General features: G+C 39.7%; 2 protein-coding genes across 3 annotated transcripts; both read left to right on the top strand.

The window, feature by feature from the left end:
* Positions 1–18,530: 18,530 nt before the first annotated feature.
* Positions 18,531–19,809, top strand: LOC103951176 (protein MITOFERRINLIKE 1, chloroplastic). Its single transcript, XM_009362491.3, has one exon. It carries the CDS (start codon positions 18,546–18,548, stop codon positions 19,689–19,691), a length of 1,146 nt encoding a protein of 381 aa, XP_009360766.2. The 5' UTR covers positions 18,531–18,545; the 3' UTR covers positions 19,692–19,809.
* Positions 19,810–19,952: 143 nt separating this feature from the next.
* Positions 19,953–22,409, top strand: LOC125473287 (disease resistance protein RUN1-like). Of its 2 annotated transcripts, XM_048575931.1 has the most exons (3): positions 19,953–21,219; positions 21,334–21,434; positions 21,498–22,409. In XM_048575931.1, the coding sequence occupies exons 1-3, from the start codon at positions 20,975–20,977 to the stop codon at positions 21,695–21,697; spliced, it is 546 nt and encodes a 181-aa protein (XP_048431888.1). In that variant the 5' UTR covers positions 19,953–20,974; the 3' UTR covers positions 21,698–22,409. The 2 variants fall into 2 exon arrangements, with proteins under 2 accessions (XP_048431888.1, XP_048431887.1); XM_048575930.1 differs by having other exon boundaries at positions 21,334–22,409.
* Positions 22,410–25,133: the final 2,724 nt, after the last annotated feature.

The following is a 25,133-nucleotide window of genomic DNA, read 5'->3' as shown; positions in this document are numbered from 1 at the left end:
TATTGGCACAGTTCATCTCTCGAATGATCTCACCCTTCACAACGTGCTTTGTGTTCCATCATTTAAACTGAATTTAATTTCTGTCAGCAAACTCACTAATACCTCATCTTGCTTTGTCATCTTCACTGATAAAATGTGTCTACTTCAGGGCCAACGATCGGGGAAGATGATTGGGACGGGAACTGAACGAGAAGGACTCTACTACCTTGATAATGTGATGAAAACCAGGTGCAATTCAGCGTCAATTGTTGCCTCTTCTTCTTCTCAGCTTTGGCATCAACGCCTTGGCCATCTTTCCAACAAGACCTTACGGCATCTCTCTACTTGCATTAAAAATTTGAATTTTTATAGCATTGATGATTGTTTGATCTGTCCATTAGCCAAACAAACACGTGCTCCTTTTCCTTTGAGTTCTATCACCACAAAGGCTCCTTTTGAGTTAATTCATGTTGACATTTGGGGAGGTTACCATGTTCCCACTATCACAGGGGCACAATATTTCTTAACTATTGTGGATGATTTCTCAAGATGCACATGGGTTTATTTAATGAATCACAAATCAGATGCACGATCTTATCTCATCACTTTCATCCACCTTGTTGAAACACAATTTTCCACACGAGTCAAGGTTCTTCGTAGTGATAACGGTCCATAATTTTTTATGACACAATTTTTTTCAAATAAGGGGATTCTCCATCAAACAAGTTGTGTCTCTACTCCCCAACAAAACGGGGTAGCAGAGCGCAAACACCGCCACTTACTCAATGTTGCTAGAGCCTTACTTTTTCAATCTCATCTTCCTAAGAAATTTTGGGGTGATGCAATCCTCACTGCCACTTATCTCATAAATCGGACTCCCACTCCTCTTCTTCAAGGCAAATCACCCTATGAAATACTTCACCACAAACAACCAGCGTATGCACATTTGCGAGTGTTTGGTTGCTTATGTTTTTCTTCCACCCACCACCATCGTCCCACAAAATTTGATGCAAAAGCCACACGGTGTCTTTTTCTTGGGTATCCATATGGCACAAAGGGATATCGAGTTTACGACCTTCACACGGGTAAAATCTTTATCTCCCGTGATGTTATTTTCCATGAACATGTGTTCCCTTTTTCATCTTCTGCTGCAGTTTCATCACTTGTGTTTCCACATACTCAAGATACTGCCTGTGATGATCCCATCATTCATCTGTCCATTCTACTGGAGCAGGATTCCGTCGATCCATCCTCTTCTTCGCCGGTGAGTCTTGTTTCGGTTTCATCTCCTTTTCTTTCCACCTCACCACCTCGTCTTAAACGACCCACTCATGCACCTGGTTATCTTCAACAATATCACATCGACATCAACCTCCCTTCTCGGTTCGTCCCTTCATCTCACTCGGCGCTGACCAAAGTACCAGGTACTCCTTACCCTTTGTCTGATGTCCTCACATACGATCGTTTATCTGCTCGACATCGTGCTTTCACCACTTCCATTTCAGCTGCCATAGAACCCAGCTCATTCTCACAGGCTATACGCGACCCTCACTGGCGTTTCGCTATGGAAGAAGAACTGGCAGCCCTTGCTACGAATAGGACATGGTCTCTGCAACCATTGCCCCCTGGCAAGAAGCCGGTTGGATGTAAATGGGTTTACAAAATCAAATTTCGATCCGATGGATCCATTGAGAGATATAAAGCACGCTTGGTTGCCAAAGGTTATAGCCAAATTGAAGGCTTAGACTATCGAGAGACCTTTGCTCCGGTTGCAAAATTGACTACAGTTCGTCTACTCCTTGTTGTTGCCTCGGTCCAACAATGGCACCTCCACCAGCTTGATGTTAATAACGCTTTCCTCCATGGTGATCTTGAAGAAGATGTCTACATGTCCTTGCCTCCTGGTTTCGGACGAAAGGGGGAGACACGAGTTTGTAAACTTCATAAATCTTTGTATGGGCTTAAGCAAGCCTCTCGTCAATGGTTTATCAAACTCTCTTGTGCTCTTAGAAAGGCCGGTTATCAACAATCCAAGGCAGATTATTCATTGTTCGTCCGAAACCATGATGGTAAATTCACTACCCTCCTTGTCTATGTTGATGATATTATCTTGGCAGGAAATAACATACAAGAAATTGAAGATACCAAGTCTTTTCTTATGAAGCAATTCAAGTTGAAAGACCTTGGCCAATTAAGATATTTCTTGGGCATTGAAATTGCTCGCTCTAGCAAGGGGATCACCCTCTCACAGCGAAAATATGCCCTTGAAATACTTGAGGATGCAGGTCATCTTGGCGCAAAAGCAGCCACCTCTCCTATGGAGCAAAACTTATCACTCAGAAAGGACGAAGGACAATGGGTTACTGATCCTTCCTCTTATCAACGACTTGTTGGGAGACTAATCTACCTGACAATCACGCGCCCTAATTTGGTGTATGCTGTCCATATTCTTAGTCAATTTATGGAGAAGCCTCGAACTCCACACTTGGAGGCAGCCCAGCGAGTCTTACGATACGTTAAGCACACACCAGGGCAAGGTATTTTTCTTTCTGCAAGAAGTCCAATTCAATTGAATGCTTTTTGTGATGCGGATTGGGCCAGATGTCGAGACACACGATGTTCTACCACCGGATACTGTGTATTTCTTGGAGAATCCTTGATCTCCTGGAAAAGCAAGAAACAAAATACTGTGTCACGTTCTAGTGCAGAGGCGGAGTATCGTTCAATGGCAGCAACTTGTTGTGAAGTCACTTGGTTGAAATCTGTTCTACAAGACTTGGGTATCAAACATAAACGTCCAGTCAAGTTATATTGTGATAATCAAGTGGCACTTCACATCGCTTCGAATCCGGTCTTTCACGAAAGAACCAAACACATAGAAATTGACTGCCATCTTGTACGAGAAAGGGTTCAAAGTGGAATGATCGAGACATCTCACATCTCAACCATGAAACAACCAGCCGACATCTTCACAAAGCCACTGAGCTTATACCAATTTATGACTTTGCTTTGCAAGTTAGGAATAATCAACATTCATTCCAAACTTGAGGGGGAGTGTTGAGAGAACTTGCCCCACTAACCTGGACAGAAGGAATACTGAACGTGGGTACAATATTCCTTGTCAGCAGACTACCACATGGTTTCAGCTCCTGTGCTCTGATGTGTTGCAGCATGGGCAACAAGCACGCCACCTTTACAGAAGGAATACTGCACATGGGCAGCAAGCACGCCACCTTTACAACATTTGTTTATTGCATGCAATTGTTTAAATGCATGCATGTGTGTAAGATGTATATAATACAACCAACTGCCATTACAGCAGTAAATCAATAACACAACCAAATATTAAACTTAATATAATCGCACATGGGAGCCCCAGAGGAATACTTGCTCCTCCTTCAAGCTCTCGATCATCAAAGAAAGTTGTAATCCCATGTCGTTGCAATTCGTGGTATAAATGGGAGACGAAACCCTTGCGGGTGTCTGCACCCCTGAAGCTCAAAAATACATCGTACTTCCATCGAGGAGGTGATTCAGATGAAAGAAGAGGTGCAGAGGCCCTGTGGGTGCTCAACGCCATTGAAAAGTGACTCCACACGATCTGCAAGAATTTAATGAAGCAAAGTGAAATTATAGCAGACTACGAAGAGAGGTTTTTTCTTGTTTTCGTTTATGTCAAAGTGCGCAAGTAAATAAAAGATTAAATATTTGATGATTGATTGTCTCTGACCTTACTGCTTAGAGCATCTGTTTAAAATTGCACCAATTTTAATTATTTGTCTCTGACCTCACTGCTTAGATCTCGAATCTTGATTTGCCCAAGTTTATTAAATCTGGATAAATATATTAACAGTTGCATGTGGTGCCAAAACAATTTCCACCTTAAAGTAACGAGAAAATAACCAAGAAAGAGCTGAAACCGGCAAAAGACCAGAGTGAAAAGACAAAACTTGACCGCCAATACAGCGTGAAAGCAAAGGCGAAACCAGAAATTTAAAACCGGGAGAGCTACCTTAAATTTATGCTAGCAGGATTACATATTTGACATAAAATATCCTACTACACTAACTATAGGTATGTTAATTTAAGATACATGGGTTAATTTCATTCAACATTCCCACAACAGCCTTGTATGTGACCCACCATTACGTGAAAGGAGACTTGATTAATAGTAACAAAATTGCAAGGAAGATCTCTCTCTTTTCCTATTTAACTCCTGCGTCCCGAATTCAAGATATCTCTCTGTTCCTATTTAACATACAAAAAAGCTTTCATTGTCTTTAAGAGAAACATGGACGAAACTAATTTGTCGCTTGTTCTCGATTTTAAATTTTACTCTTAGAATTATATTAAAAATGGATCAGGATATAAAATAAATTGTTCATACCTGCTGTCACGTGAAGTTCCAGCAATTACCATGTTGCATGTGGTGGGAGCTAGTCAATTGTGATACAAGCTTCGGGTTCCAAGGACTCGGCTATATTTTCTGCGGTCAGCAGCCAAGAATCACGCACAAATAAATCAAAGATTTATACTTAAGTGTGATTTAATAATATTTTATGTGTGTTTTGATCTTTGAACAATGACATGGAGTTAAATGCGGATATCTGCTTAACCTTTAACATTCATTCTAAATTAGTCTCAACCTTTCAAAACATTCCAAATAACTACTTAAAATTTTAAAATTAGACATCCATTAGACCACCAATGTTAAATTATGTCGTCACCAACATTAAGTGATAACGTGGACAAATACTGAAGCTATCGTTGTCTTTGGAGCTCTAAATACTTAAATCGACCCGTTTCAACTAAGTTAAAACCTGAATTTGTGTTGCTCAAAGGAGTCGATTTTGGGATCCAAAGCTTAGATGACATGAGAGGTAAAAAACACTTCAATATTTGTCTACGCCATTACTTAACGTTAGTGATCTAATATACATCTAATTTTCAAAACATTAGGTAGCTATTAGGAATGCTTTAACAGGTTGAGATCAATTTGAAATCACCATTAAAAATTGGGTAGTTATCCTAAGTTCTACTACTTAGCTCACATGTGGGAAAAGAACCAATTTTCTAATTAACAAACAGAATATTCAACAACAATCTTAAGCTCTGCACATTAATTTCATCAGCTTGTAACTGCTGCATATTCAAGATGAGGCAACTTGGCCCCTATATATAATAACAAGTTCTAAAACAAACTGCTTAAAATCAACAAGTCGAAGTGTTAGCAGCCGTGTCGCCATTGATCCCTGCAGACACTATACAACCCATTTCCTCAATGATGCGGATCTGCCTATGTTATGGAATCCGTGAAAAGGTGGAGCCATTTCCAACTATAGGCAGATAAAATTAAAACAAATCGCTGTCTATAATTAGGCGGTTAAAAAAACCACTAAAAATGTAAGCATATACAAAGTAAGACCTGTACGAACTCATAATGCAAAAAATTAGTTGTCTGTTGCTTGTGTTGATGTTGTTTCAAGAGGAATTGATTTGACAAGTGGGAGGGAAATTGCTGCTTGGATTGAGTACAGAGATGATGTGAAGATGATCCGGGTTTGGGTCGGATACTCGCCAACTAGCCTCCGATCCCTCTTCTTGTTGGTTAGACGGACCTCTCTAACCAGTTCAAGGAGTTCATGCGTGTTTGATTCTCTGCTATGATGCATGGACACGGACACAGATACGGAGATACGACACGATACAACATGGAAATACATCAAATTTTTAAAAATAAGAATATTATACGTCAGGAATACGGCAATTAAAAATATATATATATATAATATGTAAAATACAATAATATTATAATAATACAAAAAGTTAAAAACAGAAAAGCAACAGGATTCATAATAGACTATGGGGTAGCGGTATGGGTATTATAATATATTATTGTGGGTAGTGGTATGGATATAATAATATTAGTTTCAACTTTCAGAAAAGCAAAAGGCTTTATAATCAGATTAAGCTTTTAGTTTCAGTTTCAGAGATGGATTTTGTGATGTCCTCGGGGAATCAGAGATGGGTTTCACAGTTTTACTATTAACAAAGTGAAAACGAAGGCTCACCACTCACCAAGAGTTGCGGACAGAGACAGAGGAGACGACGGAGAAGTTGTAGACGGAGAAGATGGAGACGACGTTGCAGTTGCAGATGAAGCAGTTGTAGACGGAAAAAATTTAATTACTTTAGCCTTGGATTTAATTTTGGACCGTTGGATTTTTTTTACCGTTGGATTTCATCCAATTATATCTTAACCGTTGAATTTAATGAATTTATAAATATAAAATTAAAAAAAAATATACATATATGATGGGACAACCCAACTAAACTATGGGGAATCCCGGGCTAAATTTGACCCAGAAATGAGTTTTGAGTTTTAACTCATATTTGCTGCAAGAGTTGGAGCAAGTTGGGATAAGTTTGAAACCTAAAATTTAAGTTTTATTCTAAGAATTGTAGTAGGTCTGAAAAATCATAGCTGCGAGCTGGTTATTAGTAAGGCACTCCTCACAAAATCTCCCACTGGGATCAAAGATAAGTAGTGTCTCTTCGTCTTGGCTGCATTTTCCTGCAACACCACTTACGAGTTCCATCACACTCATCAAACGGGTAGTATTTTTGTCGCCCCGGATGGTGAAGATTAATCCCGAACTCACAAATACAAGCGACTGAATTCCATTGGAGAAAATCCTTGCAAACATAACATCTTGGATGGCACGATGTGTGGTAAGGCCGGCCATTATTCCCACAAAACTGAAGATAAAAATTGGAAAAATGCAATTTATTTATTGCAAGTTGAATATAGCTCCCCGCAAAAGCTTGAAATACTTTTGTTTATTGCAAGTTGTACTCCAAAATAAGGCCCCCAAATTTCAGCATCAACCACTTGCCCTTCACCCAAGTTGACCGAAAACCCACCCAACCAATCACAATTATTTTCTTGTAATACTCCTCCAGCACCTATATTTCCAGAACTGTTGAGCCGAGAGCCATCAACATTAAGCTTAACCTTCCCTTCAAGAGTCGTGCCCCAATCTAGAGACAGCTGCACTGTAGGACCACTAATGCATACAGTATAAGAGGCTTCATCCCACACGTTCACGGCCTTAAAAATAATATTTTTTTGGAGATGCGGCATAACAAAGTTATCTTAAAAAAATTCTTTATTCCTCCATTTCCATAAATACCAGCACGTGAAAATAAATATACTACCCCAACCAATTTGTTTACACCATACTGCCTTCGATTTCAAATTAGCTAGTAGGCAGGCTTCAACATCAAGGTTAAAGGACAACCATACATGTCGAGGCATTCCCATTAATTCCCAAATACTCCTTGCTCTTGAGTAGTCCTAAGTATATGAAGAATGGTCTCTGAAGGCCAAGAGCATAAAGTACAAGAGGAATCAAGAGTCGAGTTTCTCTTGGCATTTCGCTCGTTTGTTAAGAGCCTATGGTAATTAACCAAGAAAGATCTTAATTTTTGGATGGCACTTCAATTTCCATATAAAAATACCATGGAGAATCAGGTCATTCATCTCCATAGAAAAGGAGCTCATAAGCTGTTTTGACATTGAATTGACCATTCGAACTTTGTCTCCATATTTGCTTATCCATCCCAACACACAAAGCACCAACAGGGTGACTAGCTATTATTTGGACCAACTCTTAGGAAAGATCATTCCTTAATTTGTTTAGATCCCACCAACCATCTTTAATGTAAGCAGCAACACAAAGATCCTGGACATATCACTAACACAACTTTATGTTCTGGTCCAATGACATGATTTAAGTTGAAACTTGATCTATTCTGAAGTGGTAATAGGATGCATAAACAATAAAAATGCCTATAAGGAAAATTGATTTACTCCAAAGGTGTTACATGTTTTGGTTATGGTATATTTTTCTTTTTTTCTTTTTATATTTCTCTTCATGAGATACGTTGATGCACATATTTTGGACCCATAAAGGTTATAATCAATGTTAAGCTACACATGGTGAGTTTCATGCTTGGATCAGTCAATTTAATAAATTTAATTATAGTAAAATCCTGAAGTAATTGGGACTCACTCTTGTTTTGGACTTATAATCTATGGTGTTTAAAATTTTAAGCAATTTTCATGCATAATTTTGGTGAAACAATAAATTAACGAGTGCTTTACCCATGTGGGAGAATAAGTATAGGAAATTTTTGAGCTTCACTCTCATTAACGTGTTTGACATATATTGAGTTCTAAAAGATTGTGGGAGTTGTTCTTTGTGTTGTCATAATCGAGTTGAAAGCGAACTGAAGTTTTTTGTGAATTTTCCTCCGAACAGTCTGGTTTAATGTATATCCCACGTTTCCCGTTCTCTCTGCAATGAAATTATCTCAACCTTCTCCTCTTGCTTCACATCACATGGTGCTAAATTGGCAGCATAGCGATGAGGGCATTTTTAGGTTTCAATTCTGTATCTGCAAGTTACGATATGTATTGGGATAAATATAATGGTCCTCCTCTATGAAAAGAATATGACCATTGTGATCCTTGGTCTCCTTCATCCATCCCACACTGTTCATTATCCACCACCAATGATGTTTTAATGACTCAATCTTAAGAGACCGGTGGTTTCCATACTGATCAGGAGTCCCCTTGCACTGTTTCATTTTTGCATCATCCCGTTCCTTACAGTCTGTAGGCGAAACCCCTGGAAAGTTATTGGGAAAGGCGTAAAAATGTGTTTCACTTGGCAAAATCTGATGAAGGCATATGTCTTAAATTTTCCTTTTACAATGAATACATGTTTAATATTTTGCTCTTGCATACGGTTTCATTGGATGGTTACATGTTCGTCTTTTTAAAGAGTTTGAAGGTAACGAGAACTAATTTTTAGTATCGATCCGGTCATTGTCTAATTGATTCATACCATTTGACCTCTTTGTTATCGTTTTGTGCATCTATCGTGCATGCTTAAATGAATGTTAAAGAAAGATTATGCATGAAGGATTGAAATACTTTTGTAAATTCTCTTTCATAATTATGCATGAGTGTTTGATTCTTGAAAGTTGGCTGCCTTTGCTTTTTTTTTTTTTTGGGGAAAGCTGCGGTATATATTTCAAGAGGACAAAGTCCATGGAAACCAGTACAAGAGCTGGGAATTAACACCAGCAGTGAGACCAAACCAAATTAAAAGGCTGGAAAAATGAAACCAGTACAAAAACCACTAGTTACTGCCTTCAGATAGCAAGACATCAAGAATAATGTCCGGTGGCTCCTCGAACCAAGCACGATCACATGAGGATTAGAGAGCAGAGCGTGCAAGACGGTGAGCAGCCTTGTTTCGTTGCCAACAAGCATGGGCAATAGAAGCTCCAATGATCTCGGTCAACATAGCTTTCGAATCTTTGACGATATGCTCAATAAAAGACATGTCAAGGAAGATCGAATTTAATGCTGATGTGATCTGGAGTGAATCAGACTTACGGATAAAATTTTGTAAACCCCTAAGCTTAGCCAACTGCCACCAGCTAAGAGCTCGAGCAACAAGCAAATCAGGTCCCTCACACTTATCATTCCAGAGCATCTCATTTTGGGCTCCCCATAATGCCCACCAGACCATAGGACAAAGCCCAAACCGAGATAGACCCAGAAGTGATGCAAGGAAGGGAGCCCAATCCTTCATAGAGTTTCCAGTGTTTCCAGTTGGAGGTTTCCCAATGCATGTAGATAGCCAAGCACAAGAAGCATAGTAACAATCCCTCATTAAATGAAGAGTGGATTCCACCATACCTTTGTTAGACCAAGTCAATCTTATCCCAAACTAAGCTCCGTAACAAACTCTTCATAGGATAAGATTGCTAGGTCAGATTTCAGTTTTGAATACTTCAAAGATAAGCTGTTGTGATTTTGTATTTTTGAATTCAAAGTTCTCCATGTAAATAGGGTTTTCAAAACCCTACTTGTAATCTGAAAGTTTTGTATAAATAGACTGCGACTCATCATTATATGGGTGTGCAACTAAATCTGAAAACCCTAGTGTTCTAAGTTTTACATGGTATTGAGCCCTACAGTCTAACGACAGACGATCCAATTTTTTTTTTTCAACCCACTGTTGCTTCCATGGCTGACACCAACAACACCAACTCCACCACTCCCATCAATCCTTCCCCCCTACCCGCTGTTCATCCCTCCATCACCTCTATGACTAGTGTGGTTAGTATCAAACTTGACCGCTCGAATTATCCGCTTTGGCTTGCTCAGATTTTGCCTGCTCTCAAGAGCCGTGACTTGATGGGTTACGTTGATGGCTCCATTGTGTGTCCTCCTAAGAATTTGGCTGGCTCCACTGCCGTTAACCCAACCTACGTGACTTGGATTCAACATGATCAGATGATTCTCAGTTGGATCAACAGTTCTCTCACTGTTTCTGTTTTGTCGACAGTAGCAAGCAAACGCCGTGCCGTGCAACCTGGGAAGCATTGGAACAACGGTATGCGTCAACTTCCCAGAATCGTATATTGTTTCTGCGTACAGAACTGCTGCAGACGAAGAAGGGTGACCTCTCTGTAGCTGACTACTTGGATCGTATGAATGCGATCGCTGACAACCTTGCTTTGGTTGGACAACCAGTAAGTGATGATGAACTGGTTCAAATTATTTTAAATAATCTTGGTCCTGCGTTCGAAATGACTGTGAATGCAGCACAAGCTCGTGATACTCCAATCACTTATCCAACACTTGAAGCTCTTCTGCTGACCACCGAGAGACGCATGACGGAGCAAGCTGTGCCGACTGAAACTGCTCCGATCAATGTCTTTGTAGCGTCACGAGGCCGTGGTGGTCGCTCTCGTGGCATTGGACGTGGAGGCTCTCCGTTCAATCGAGGTGGTGCCATCAACAATGGCAATCAAAGAGGTGGTCTTCCTCGCAACAACAACTATCAACGTGGTGGTGCGTCTGCAAGTAATGGTGACCGGTGCAACCTTTCTGGTGAACGCATTAAATGCCAAATTTGTGGCAAACCTGGCCATCCGGCTCTGGACTGTTACCAGCGGATGAATACAGCGTATGAAGGACGCATTCCCACCAATCGTCTTGCTGCCATAGCATCTTCTCAAGTGATGCCTACTAATGGGAATTGGCTTCTTGACACGGGTGCCAATGCTCATGTCACCCCAGACCTTCAGAATATTGCAAATCCAAAAGAATACACTGGTAATGAAAACATTGGTGGAGTAGGTAATGGTTCTCAACTTTCCATTGCACATTCTGGTTCGAATCAAATTTCAACTAAGTCTTGCTCATTTAACCTTCATGACATTTTACATTGTCCATCCGCATCCACTAATATCATTTCAGCACACAAATTCACCCTAGATAACCATTGCTACATACTAATATTTCCTTATTTCTTCCTTGTTAAGGACCTCAAAACACGGAAGACGCTTTTCCGCGAGAGATGTGAGAATGGATTGTATCCATTTCCTAGTGGCGGTGGATTGTCCAACTATCCTATTTCAGTGTGTGTCGGTGTTAGAGTCTCGCCTCAGAAATGGCATTTACGTCTTGGTCACCCTGCTTCGTCAATTATTAAATTTTTGATTGCAAATAACCAAGTACCATCATCTGGTACAAGTACTGTAACGTTTTATGACTCTTGTCCATTAGGCAAAAGCACTAAACTTCCCTTTAGCAAGTCTGTGTCCGTGTCTTCTTGTCCTTTAGAACTGTTGCATTTTGATGTGTGGAGTTCCCCTATTATTTCTAAAGAAGGTTTTCGTTATTACTTGTTGTTTGTAGATGACTACTCACGCTATTCGTGGATCTTTCCAATGAAAAATAAATCTGAAGTGTTTGGAATTTTTGTGACATTTAAAACCCATGTTGAAAAAATGTTTAATAAATCTATTAAAGCCCTTCAATGTGACGAAGGTGGTGAATACATGAGTCATGCTTTAAAAAATTTTCTTGCTACACATGGGATCTTCCAACGTTTTTCGTGTCCAAAACATCCTGAACAAAATGGACTTGCCGAACGAAAACATCGTCATATAGTTGAAACAAGTGTTACAATGCTTTCTCATGCTCATATGCCTCAAACATTTTGGTTTGATGCATGTTCCACAGCTGTTTATATTATCAACAGGCTTCCAACAAAGGTTTTATCTAATGTGTCTCCCTATGAAACATTGTTTCAAAAGAATCCAAAATATGAGGCATTTAAAGTGTTTGGTTCAAAATGTTTTCCTCTGTTGACTCCTTATACACGGCATAAACTTCAACCAAAATCCAAACCATGTGTTTTCTTAGGATACTCACTGAATCATGAAGGCTACAAGTGCTTGGACTTATCCACGAGACGCATTTACGTGTCTCGCCATGTTTTATTTGATGAGGGTTCCTTTCCTTTCAAGGAACTTGCATCTCCCAAGGAAGACGACACTATCATAGGTACACCTTTCAACCCTAACTTGATTTTAACCACAACACCCTCACCCACTTTGGTACCTTCCATATCTTCACCCAATCTTGTCGAATCTCACCCTAGCCTCAACCACCAGCCTGAGTCAAACTTAGAGTCTAGTGCCCAGCCGCATATCACGCCACCTTTTCCTCCGCAACAAACTGTTTCAGATTTGGACCTTAATCCTAATGCACCTATTCCTACCAGGACACCTCAACCTAGTTCCACAGTAGGTCCCACTCATGAGCAAGACTTGGTTCCCATTCCATCCGTGCAAAGTACTCAGAATCCTTCTCCTTCATCAATTTTCTCTACCACGTCATCTTCCATTCGACAGACTCATCTTCCCCACTCAATAACAACACGGTCAAAGTCTGGGATTCACAAGCCAAATCCAAAATACGCTTTGCATGCAATCACTGACTCCACGTTTGTTGAGCCGTCTTGTTTTAGTCAGGCGATTAAATATCCACAATGGAGGGCAGCAATGGCACAAGAGTTCAATGCTTTGCAAAGGTGTGGAACGTGGACGCTTGTTCCTTATTGTCCTGGAATGAACCTGCTGCCAAACAAATGGGTGTTTAAAATCAAGCGACGTGCATATGGCTCTCTTGAACGTCACAAGGCTCGACTTGTGGCTAACGGTTACCATCAGCAATCCGGAGTGGATTATAATGAAACATTTAGTCCAGTCGTGAAACACAGCACCATTCGATTGGTTTTGAGTCTTGCCATGTCGAAGAAGTGGACGGTGCGACAGTTGGATGTACAGAATGCGTTCTTGCATGGCTATTTGGATGAGGATGTGTACATGAAACAGCCGCCTGGTTTTCTTGATCAACAGTATCCTAATTATGTGTGTAAGTTGCAGAGAAGTTTGTATGGATTAAAACAGGCTCCCAGAGCCTGGTTTCGAAGATTCTCGAATTATCTGCTTCAACTTGGGTTTGAAGAATCATTATGTGATTATTCCTTGTTCGTGTTTAATCAACGAGGGGTCTATTTGATCTTACTTATCTATGTGGATGACATTCTTCTTACAGGCAATAATGAGAAACAAATGCAATGGTTGATAGAGAAGCTCGGCACTTTGTTTTCTATGAAGGACTTAGGTCCTTTAAGTTATTTTTTGGGTGTCGAGGTTACTTATTCTGGGGAGAATATGCATCTTACACAGTCCAAGTATGCGTTGGATCTGCTTGAGCGCACCAAGTTTACTGTTGTAAAACCAGTATCCACTCTTGTACCTGCGGGACAAAAGCTCAGCCAGTATGATGGTGAACCTTATTCTCATCCAGAGGAATATCGCACGGTTGTTGGAGCGTTACAATACTTGACGATCACTAGACCCGATCTGTCTTATGCTGTGAACCAGGTTTGCCAGTTTATGCATATGCCTCGGACTACACATTGGATGGCGATTAAGAGGATTTTGAGGTATTTAAAGGCCACACATGATCACGGTCTTGTCTACACACCTGGTGATGTTCGGTTAAATGCTTTTTCTGATGCTGATTATGCAGGAAATCCGGACACACGCCATTCAACTGGTGGCTTCTGTATCTATTTGGGCACGAATTTGATCTCCTGGAGTTCAAAGAAACAGAAGACTGTCTCACGATCTAGCACAGAAGCTGAGTATAGGCAGCTTGCCTATACTGCAGCTGAGTTGTCATGGTTAGGCAGTTTGTTTCGCGATCTCCATCTCTATCTGCCACGACCGCATATATGGTGTGATAATGTTTCCTCCATTGCTTTGGCTTCCAATCCTGTTTTCCATGCACGGACGAAACACTTGGAAGTGGACTACCATTATGTACGAGAAAAGGTGGTGCGTGGACAGCTTTTGGTTCATTTTATTTGTTCCCAAGACCAGATTGCCGATTTGTTCACAAAGGGTCTCTCCTCTTCACGCTTCAACTTGTTAGTTTCCAAGCTTCCCGTCGTTGCTCGACCTGTCAGCTTGCGGGGGGCTGTTAGACCAAGTCAATCTTATCCCAAACTAAGCTCCGTAACAAACTCTTCATAGGATAAGATTGCTAGGTCAGATTTCAGTTTTGAATACTTCAAAGATAAGCTGTTGTGATTTTGTATTTTTGAATTCAAAGTTCTCCATGTAAATAGGGTTTTCAAAACCCTACTTGTAATCTGAAAGTTTTGTATAAATAGACTGCGACTCATCATTATATGGGTGTGCAACTAAATCTGAAAACCCTAGTGTTCTAAGTTTTACAACCTTTGCACAGCACACAATGTGAGTCAATAGCGACATGACGCTTAATAAGGTTCAGACGGTTGGGGATAATGTCATGGCAGATTTTCCATACTCCAACCTTAACCTTGAGGAGGAGGAGGAGAAGGAGGAGTTTTGCTGCCCAAATCTTCCACATGCCACATGATATACACTTTTCACCGTGAATCGACCTCTTTGTCATAGTGCCAGATGAGCTTATCAGTTGGACACTGCAAGCTTAATGCCATGGATACAATGGCATTAAACTCAACATCAGTAAAGAGGGATCTGATTAAAGAAACCTTCCATGGATGTGATTCAGGACAAATAAACTAATTGACAAAGACTAGCCCGTAGTGAGAAGGTTTGGGTGAGAAAACCTTGAACCGTGAAGGGTACGGTATCCAATGGTTATCCCAAATTTTGGCAAAATCACCCGTTCCAATCTGCCAACGAGAGCCCATCTCAATCACCGTTCTCATGGCATAGATACTTCTCCAATAGGGCAAAGCGTTGGATTTCACCTTTGCCTCAAAGAAGGATACAGTGGGGAAATACTTAGCCTTCAAAGTTTGGGCCACTAGCGATGACAAATCATTAACAAGTCCCCAGCCCTGCTTTGCTAGGAGACCCAAATTAAAAGCGTACATATTCCTGAAACCCAAGACACCCTTATTTTTTGGTAAACATAATTTTTCCCACAACATACAGTGAATCTTTCTGGAATCATTAGCTCCAATTCCACCAGAAGTTGGCTACCATCTTACTTAGGCCATCACATAAGTATTTAGGTAAGAGGAAACATTGCATGGCATATATGGGTATAGCCTACCCTACTACCTTAATTAAGATCTCATTGCTTGCTGCACTCAACATACGCCTCTTCCAATCTTGGAGGCGTTTCCAAAGCCTCTCCTGTATATGGTTGAATCAAGCTTTCTTATTTCAGCCCACCAAAGTAGGTAATCCTAGATATTTTTCATGCCGGTCCACCCGTACCACACCCAGAAGACTGCTTAGTGTATCCTGGTCCGGTCGTTTCACATTTCTACTGAAACAAACTAAGGATTTCTGAAGGTTTATAAGTTGAATTGCAACAGCAATAAAGTGTTCTAGTGGGTAGAAGAAATTCTTGAGTTGCAACAATGTCTTTGACAAGTATCAAACTAGTTCCTTTTATGTATGCTTGTGATTAGGGTTTTCTGTTAGACTAGGGTTCACTACAACACTGTAGGCTTTTTTATTCCTAACCTGATGCACCTGGTCTTGTTAATAAAACTTGGGTGACTGTTTAAATAATGTGGTTCTTTGCAGAATGGGCAAGAAATATCAATGCGGCTTTCGATTGTTTTGTTTACGAATGAAGATTTAACTAGCTATGTTGGTTCCCTAGCGTTGCTGAAAAAGCAATGAAGTTCCAACTAACTTTAGTGAGGAATTTAACAGCGTGAATGTAGCTTCCACTTCCTCCACATTAATTTGAAGATTTCTCCGATCAACTCGGTGTAGTGTTCGTGCCATGCTCAGCGGCCCAACTATACGTACTACCAAAGTGACACCTCTACATGAAAGATTGTACATGTACCAAAGCGACACAAGCCATCAAGTAACACAACCAGCTAAACTTCGAGAGTATAACTTATATGAACAAGATCACAAATATAATAATGTAGTCTAAGTCACACCACAAGATTAAAAGTATGGCCCAAGAATAGGGGTGGGCATCAAACTAACTGATCCAAACCGATCAGCTTGGTTTGGTTATGACCAAGAAAAACGTCAAGCAATTTAAAAATCAACTGAACCAATTTATTTTTGGTTTGGTTTGGTTTGGTTTTAGTACTTTTGAAATCAATCTAAACCAAACCGAACCGATCATGTATATTTTAATTATTATTTATTTATTTTACACATATCAACTTATTATAGGTGATTTAGAGGTCTTATCATACATTTATGTGAGGTTGTAATTAATAAATCATTTGTTAGCATGAGATTTTATTTAATTGAAACTTAATTTATTTGACTCGATGTACTTTATCCGAAAAACTTAATCTTTCAATCGAATTGGAATGCATGAGATGTATGGATGTTTAGAAGGTTAAAACTCTTGACAATGTTGTACATTTTTTATTTATGTGTTGAATAGTCTTAAACTGACCAAATTAAACCGATTAACAATGGTTTGGTTTGGTTTGGTTTCAATTGTGGTATTAGTCAAAACGAACCAAATCCAACCATTGAATGCTAGCTAGTTGGTCCTATTGTATTTTATGTGCCAAACTAAATCAAACCGATCATCGTCCACCCTTATCTAAGAAGACGAAAAACGAACATATTGGTCCATAACAAATTTTGAAAGAAATTTGCATAATCAAGTTAGCATAATGTGCTCTAGTTTTCTGCACTCAAGTTCGAATCTCCTCCTGATAGTTTAAGATGATTTAGTATAATTTATTGTATGGTTTTTGAAAAATCTAGAAAGAAAATTAGATAACGTAGTTTGGGTTTAGTCTAAAATACAAGCGAGTTGTAATTCTCATTTCCACATTCAGGAATTAGGATACAGGTACCTACCGACTGGGAAACTTGGAAAAATAACCCAAATTTGGATCATGTATAGAATTTTAACCAAATAATTATTCATAATTCTAACCAAAATTTGACATGTAAATACACTACAATACCCTCTATTAACCAATATAATTACAATGCCCTTTTATTAGCCCTCTTCTCGGAGAATTCGTTTAAATTTTTTTTCTCTAAGCACTAACGCCCACCCAGCTTAAACAACCACCACAACAATTTGTAAAACTTGTAATCCACCCTTTCTGAGCTAATTGGAATAAAATGGTGAAGTCCCACAAAACTAATGAGACTTGTCACAAAATTTGTAAAACTTGTAATCCACCCTTTCCTCGCATGCGCTGAGACAAGCCTCAAGCCGGATAAATGACACATGGTGTTGCATTATTTATTATTACATAGTTACTTCATGACAGGACACACGACTCCGACTACCTGCAGTAGCACTTTATCCAGCACCCACAGCTCAATCCAATGCCAATTCATTCCCATGCACTACCTCCTTAGAAGCTCCTTTGAAGTCGAGATGTTCCGTACTCCAGACTCCAGTGCTCACCAGATAGATCTTTCCCTTTTGACAAAAAAAAAAAAAAAAAAAAAAAACCAGAAGAAACCTATCAAATGAAAAATCCATATAACTCTTCGAGATTTTCTTTCTATGTGAAAGCTCATAATTAAACCGGCTTTTCTCCTTCCTTATTGATTTGGATGGTGATAGTGGTTTAATTGGTTATAGATGGTGGTGGGGTGGCTTCGATTGGGTTTAATTGATTTGTGAGTGGGATGACAGTGGTGGTGGTGGTGGCGGCGGCGATGTACTTGATGGTTGAGGTTCTGACGGTGGTCGTGGCATTCTAGGTGATTCTTCATCGACAGAAGTTGCTAGCTTTAAAAATTTTTAGTTAAGGGTGTTTAAGTACTTTTATGTCAAAATATGGTTAGAATTATCTAAAACATAATAATTGGCTAAAATTTTAGACAACTTTATCGAAAAGCTTTCGGTACTTTTCATTTTAACGAAAAAACATATTTTTACACTAAAAAGTTAATTATGATACTGTTTATTTTACTCTTTATTTTATCATGATCGTTAATACTCAAAATTTTCACATATTTTTTTATTAGTTTTCCTAAAATTCTGTGTTTCTAATTTTGGCTAATTTTCCAAATATCCCTGCCGACTTAACTTGTTCATCCAAACCGACTTCCCACTCTGTCATTTTCCATGGCGCTCACTCCTCTTGCTAGTCGGTGTAGATAATAAAAGCTCACCTACGCCTCAACTGAGCAAGCCAGCCATGGAGGGCAGACTCTCAGCCTCTCTGGGCCTCCCCGCAACCAATCAAAACCACCACCTTCAGTCTCCCAATGACTTCCAAAACCTCTTCACCCATTTCATCACTCCAAATTCCCAAACTACCCTCACCCTCACCCCTACCCAAAACCACATCCCTTTCTTTGCGTCCACCTCCTCCACTCCCAATTGGGCCTCCATTACCCGACCCAGTACCCACCCCAAGACCCAAGTCCTGCTCAAGAACCTCACTGTCTTCGAGCGTGCCCTCATCGGCGCAGGCGGCGGTGGTATCGCCGGAGCCTTCACCTACTTCTGCCTCCACCCTCTGGACACCATCAAGACCAAGCTCCAGACCAAAGGCGCCTCAGATATTTACGCAAACACCTTCGATGCAGTCCTCAAGACATTCCAGACCAAGGGCATTTCCGGGTTTTACAGCGGCATCTCCGCCGTCATCGTCGGCTCCAGCGCTTCCTCCGCTGTCTACTTCGGCACCTGCGAACTGGGTAAGTCGGTTCTCTCCAAATTACCCAACTACCCTCCCGTCCTCATCCCTCCCACGGCCGGAGCCATGGGCAACATAGTGTCTTCCGCGATAATGGTGCCCAAGGAGCTCATCACGCAGCGGATGCAGGCCGGGGCCAAGGGGAGGTCGTGGCAGGTGCTGCTGAAGATCCTAGAAAACGACGGCGTTCTGGGTCTGTACGCAGGGTACTCTGCGACATTGCTGAGGAACTTGCCTGCGGGTGTGTTGAGCTATTCTTCGTTCGAGTACCTGAAATCGGCGGTTCTGAGCAAGACGAAGCAGGCCAATTTGGAGCCGATACAGAGCGTGGTGTGCGGGGCGTTGGCCGGTGCGATTTCGGCCTCCATTACGACGCCGCTGGATGTGGTGAAGACGAGGCTGATGACGGGTGCTGCGCAGGGTGGAGTTTCGGGGACGGTGAAGCAGATTATAATGGAGGAAGGGTGGGTGGGGTTCACTAGAGGAGTGGGGCCTAGAGTTCTTCACAGTGCTTGCTTTTCGGCCTTGGGTTACTTTGCTTTCGAGACTGCCAGGCTTGCCATTCTGAATCAGTATATTAGGAGGAAGGAGTTGCAGCAAATACAAGAGTCGGGTGTCGATGTTGGTGTTGCTTCCACCTGATGATTTCATGTATCCATTTGGTGAAATCTTCTCCTCTTTATCCTTTTTTTTTTGTTTCAATTTTTGTTTCGTTTTAACGTTAGATTCTTAATGCAAATTTTCGTGTTCCTTTGTTCAATTTGGATACGATATCAGTAATCATATATATGTTTCCTTCCTTGCCAAAATAATGAAGGTTTTGGTTGCTGTAGAATAAGTTTGTTGAGTGCTGCTAGACAGCAACATATTGAATTGAAGGCTAGATAAGTAACAATGTATCATGAAATCTCGGTGATGATATGAATGTCAGATCGCCATACTACCACATAAAAAGACAATGTGCAAGCTGTCTTCGCCTCTGTACAATCCCACCATGTATGTACAGAAGACGGGGTCTGGGATCGACAATGTTAGATCCTCTGCCAGGAGGAATTTCCAAATGCCTGGCATTCACACTTTTCATTATCTAAGCTGATTAGCCATCCAAACAAGTTACTAGTACTTAATAATTATAAAAACAAAACCATCCAGGTAACATAGCTTAAGAACTTTTAAAAAATCAAGTGCCCCCATCTGGAAACCAAAATTAAATTTTCATTGTTCGTAAAGCAAAAGTCACAGGAAAGGTGCTTGTTGAGAGCGTCTTCAGAGCTAATGCAGAGAGGGTAGATGCGGTTCCTGCTCCAACACTCTTTCTCATGAAAGTCAAAGAGCATCACCCCTTCCTCTGTTCTTCTTAGGTTTCCCCTGCATCTGATCTCTCTCTCTCTCTCTCCATTGTTTCTGTTCCAAAAAACTCCGTCAGGGTATGATTCTTTTCGTTTTAGTGTCATTTATCATCTTTTTGTGTATTAATTGACTGTCTTGAGCAGATTGCATATCATGTAATGTTCCAGACTAGGTTAGTGGTAAAGGAAATAGGTGATACAATGCCCTTTCTTTTCCTTTCTTATTTATTTGTTTATTTTGGTCTTGAAGCTTTTGTTCTATGAACCAGTTTAGAAATGATTCGATGGTAATGATCAGTATTTGAAGCAGATTGCTCAGGATCACTTTGCAATGGCGTTGAGCAGAGCTTCCGCACCTACTTCCTCAGATCATCCATGGAAATACGACGTGTTCTTGAGCTTTAGGGGTGAAGATACCCGCAAGAATTTTACAGATCATTTATATGACAAATTTAAAACTAAAGCAATTAAAACTTTCAGAGACAACCTAGAGCTTGAAAGAGGTAAAAATTTCTCCAGATCTCTTTCGCGCAATAGAAGAATCAAGGTTGGCCATCATTGTTCTCTCCGCGAATTATGCTTCATCCGCCTGATGCTTGGATGAACTTTAAAAAATTGTTGAATGCATGGAAGCTAGGAATAAAATTTTGCCAATATTTTATGATGTGGATCCCTCCAATGTTCGAAACCAAATGGGGACTTTTTCAGAAGCCTTCAACAAGCACGAAAAAAAACTTCAGAGAAGACTTAGCAAAGGTGCAACACTGGGGAGCTGCTTTAACAAAAGTGGGTGATATCGCTGGGTGGACTTCGAAGGATAGGTAAGCATAATGATGTTTGTTTCTCAATAACATAACACAACTACCTTGTTATGTACATTTACGCATATTATTATAGAGTCCGATGATTTTTAATTTCCTTTTTCCTTCTCTTAGGTATGAAACAGAACTTATCAAAGAAATCGTTGAGGCTGTGTGGAACAAAGCGTATCCTAGATTCACATGGTTATGTCAAACAGAGACACTAATTGGAATTGGTATGACACTCGAGCAACTGGATTTGCTTTTAGATACCGAGGCTAATGATGTTCACTTTATAGGTACATGGTCGATGGGTAGGATCGGCAAGACAACCATTGCTAGACTAGTTTATGAGAGAATATCCCATAATTGTGAAGTTAGCAGCTTTCTTGGTAATGCGAGGGAGGTTTTGTGCAACACATGGTCTCCCCCGTCTACAAAAACAGCTTCTTTCCACAGCCTACAAGGAAAAGTTTACACAAGTTTGGGACGTTTATAGTAGAACAACAATGACAAAGATGATGTAGATCAATTAAACCAACTACAAACATTGGCTGGAAAGAAAGGTTGGTTTCGTTGTGCGGAAAAACGCTCTTCAACTTTTTAGTTGGAAAGCCTTTAGAAATGATCAGCCTGAAGAAGATTATGTGGTATGCAGGAGGCCTTCCATTAGCTCTCAAAACTTTGGGGTCTTTTCTGTATATAAGAGACCAAGATGCGTAGAATGGTGCGTTGGATGGTCCAAAGAAAATTCCTAAGAACAACTTTTTATACTTTAAAAATAAGTTATGATGGATTAGATGCTTTGCAAAAGAGAGTTTTTCTCGACGTTGCATGTTTCCGCAAGGGGATATACCAGAATCGAGTAATTTAAATATTAAACAGCTGTGGATATTGTGGTCGTATTGTGATGGATGTTCCCGTCGAGAAATCTCTCAATGGAAACAAATCTAGCAATGTAAATATGCATGATTTAATACAAGAAATGGCATGGGAAATTGTTCATCAAGATTCGTATGATGAGCTTGGTCGGTGTAGTCGGTTGTTCCTTCGGAAAGACATTTTTCATGTACTCATGAAGAATACGGAGAACGGTATTATTTCTCCTAACATGTTATGTATGACTTTGATTCTGGAATTAATTCTCCCATATTCTTTTTTAATCAGGGAACAAAATCAATCAAAGGCATAGTCGGAGTAGGATTCTCTTCCTTCCTATTTACATCCCCTTTTCTTCCTTTCTAATTAACACAAAACATTGACATAGCTTAAGCACTAAATTAGAAAAAGCTCTCCTAGCAGACCTTAGAATATTATGAATATTCTTATGTCATCCTAATCTTTGAAGACTCTTGATTGAATTAGGACTTAGCTGAATCTACCCTTGATCCTCAAGTGTCCCTCATCAATTCAAACTCGGGTAAATTACTTTGGGCTGGTTGCTTACTCAAAACCTGTCTAACCATGGGCCGAGCTTATAATCTTACTTGGCCCAAATCCTTTAATTTAGGTCCAAACAGTTTTGTGGATCGATTTGTGATCGTATATTAGTTCTTTTTATTGGAAGATATTAAGTAGATTTGTTGGAATTAGAAAATAGATGAAATTAAAATATTTTAATTTATCTTTAATATTTAAAAAAAATATATAAATGAGTATAAAAGAAATAAAAGTGAAGACAAAAAATACTAACCTTAACATAATAATCATGTTGATTTTTTAGACCCAAATCTAAATGCTCCAAAAAAAAATAAAAAGCCAAAATCAAAGCATACGTTTCTCTCTGTTGACGTTCTCTCCTCCCAACAGGTCCGTCGTCTTCAATTCTCATGATTTTTGTGAAGTTCTTTATATCACAAACACGTGTATGCATGCGAGAGTTCATGCACAATGTCGTGGACAGGTCCAACTATCCGTCTAAGGCTCGAGACATTGTGCACACCAACTAAAAGTAATGTTAATTTGGCTGCTAGATTATTACAGCTCACTTGGTTAAAGTAACAGAAACTCTACATGCACATCAGCAAAGAAAAGGCGATTTTTTTTTTTTTTTATTTGAGAAATCTCGACAGTACAAGAGAAATTTTTTTAATAACGAAAAAATAAACTACACCTAATCAGATAAGACATAACTCCCTTCTCAAAAAACTAGAAAAAGTTTTCACGAAAAGTACGCATCTTATCATTCCCTTTCTCTTTGCCTTCAAAGAATTTGGCACTGCCCAACTGCATAAAAACCCAAAGTTTCTCAATTATGCATTCAGTCAACATTTTCAGACGTGGTTTATTGATTAATTTTAGTTTTATTATTAATTTCATCTTGTATTTATAGTAATTATATAAGAGGGAATGAATGACAGTTCGCATTTAACTTAGGTGTAAAGTGAGGTTATATGAGTTCAAATAAAAGTATTTGAGCATTTATCGGTCCGATGATAGTTCTTAGCATACAGATGATGCCTGCAATTTTGTTTGCTTTATTAAGAAATTTACGAATATGCTTAAATCTATGTCCGGACTTTTACTTACCACAATGCATGCGCTTGTTAAATAATTATTTAGTTATTTTCGTCACTTATAAAGAGATCGAAGACTATTCATTGATGACATTTTGCTCAAACTATATTTCAATCGCGTTCAGAGCAAACTTCTTTAAAATTTTGTAACTATTAAGTTTCCTTTTACTCGTTTATTTTTCCATACCTAAACAACAACTTTTTATTTATTTATTTATTCAGAGTTTATGAGCTTGGGCAAATGTAGACCTATGCAGTGAGGTCAGAGACCATATTGGTGCAATTTTATAGAGATGCTTTCGTTCTCAGCGATCAAATATTTAATCTTCTGTTTACTTTGGTGGTTCGATTGATCATGCAATTTAACGATTAAATATTATTTGATCATCCATATAATTAAAATCATGTCGTCATACTAATCACCATTACCACTACGCGCTTTGACATAGAAAAAAAAATTAGAAAACTTCATTTTAATTCTTGGTAAATGTGATTTTTAGATTAAAATCATGAGTAAGATCAAAATTTAATTTTAGTCCCTTAATACATTAATAACTTCATTTATTAATTATATTTTTATTTTTTAATTATTTCTCTTTATCTTCCTAATTTTTAATGTATTAATTTTATTTCATTATGATTTTCATTTTCATTTCATTTATTGTAATATATTTTGTTGAACATTTAGATAAACTAATTTTTGTTATATAATATATTTCGATGTACTTTGTCTTCTTTATTTAGGTACATTAAATTCATTGTGACATCCCACATCGCCTAGGGGAGTGATCCTTAAATGTATATTCTCATCCCTACCTAGCACGAGGCCTTTTGGGAGCTCACTGGCTTCGGATTCCGTAGAAACTCTGAAGTTAAGCGAGAAGGGGGCGAGAGCATTCCTAGGATGGGTGACCCATCGGGAAGTTCTCGTGTGAGTTCCCAGAAACAAAACCGTGAAGGCGTGGTCGGGGCCCAAAGCGGATAATATTGTACTACGGTGGTTGAGCGGGCCCGGGAAGTGATCCGTCCCGGGCTAAGATGTGACAATTTGGTATCAGAGCTTAACCCTGACCGCGTGTGTGCCGACGAGGACGTCGGGCCCCTAAAGGGGGTGGATTGTGACATCCCACATCACCCAGGGGAGTGATCCCTAAATGTATATTCCCATCCCTACCTAGAACGAGGCCTTTTGGGAGCTCACTGGCTTCGGATTCCGTAGGAACTCCGAAGTTAAGTGAGAAGGGGGCAAGAGCATTCCCAGGATAGGTGACCCATCAGGAAGTTCTCGTGTGAGTTCCCAAAAACAAAACCGTGAGGGTGTGGTCGGGGCCCAAAGCGGACAATATCGTGCTATGGTGGTGGAGCGGGGCCGAGAAGTGATCCACCCCGAGCCGGGATGTGACATTCATTATAATACAT

The sequence above is a fragment of a genome, unplaced genomic scaffold (assembly GCF_019419815.1).
Source record: "Pyrus x bretschneideri cultivar Hongxiangsu unplaced genomic scaffold, Pyrus_bretschneideri_v1 Contig81, whole genome shotgun sequence".
NCBI lineage: Eukaryota > Viridiplantae > Streptophyta > Magnoliopsida > Rosales > Rosaceae > Pyrus > Pyrus x bretschneideri.
Note: the sequence above shows the minus strand (reverse complement) of the source record. Positions and strands in the feature narration are given on the sequence as shown.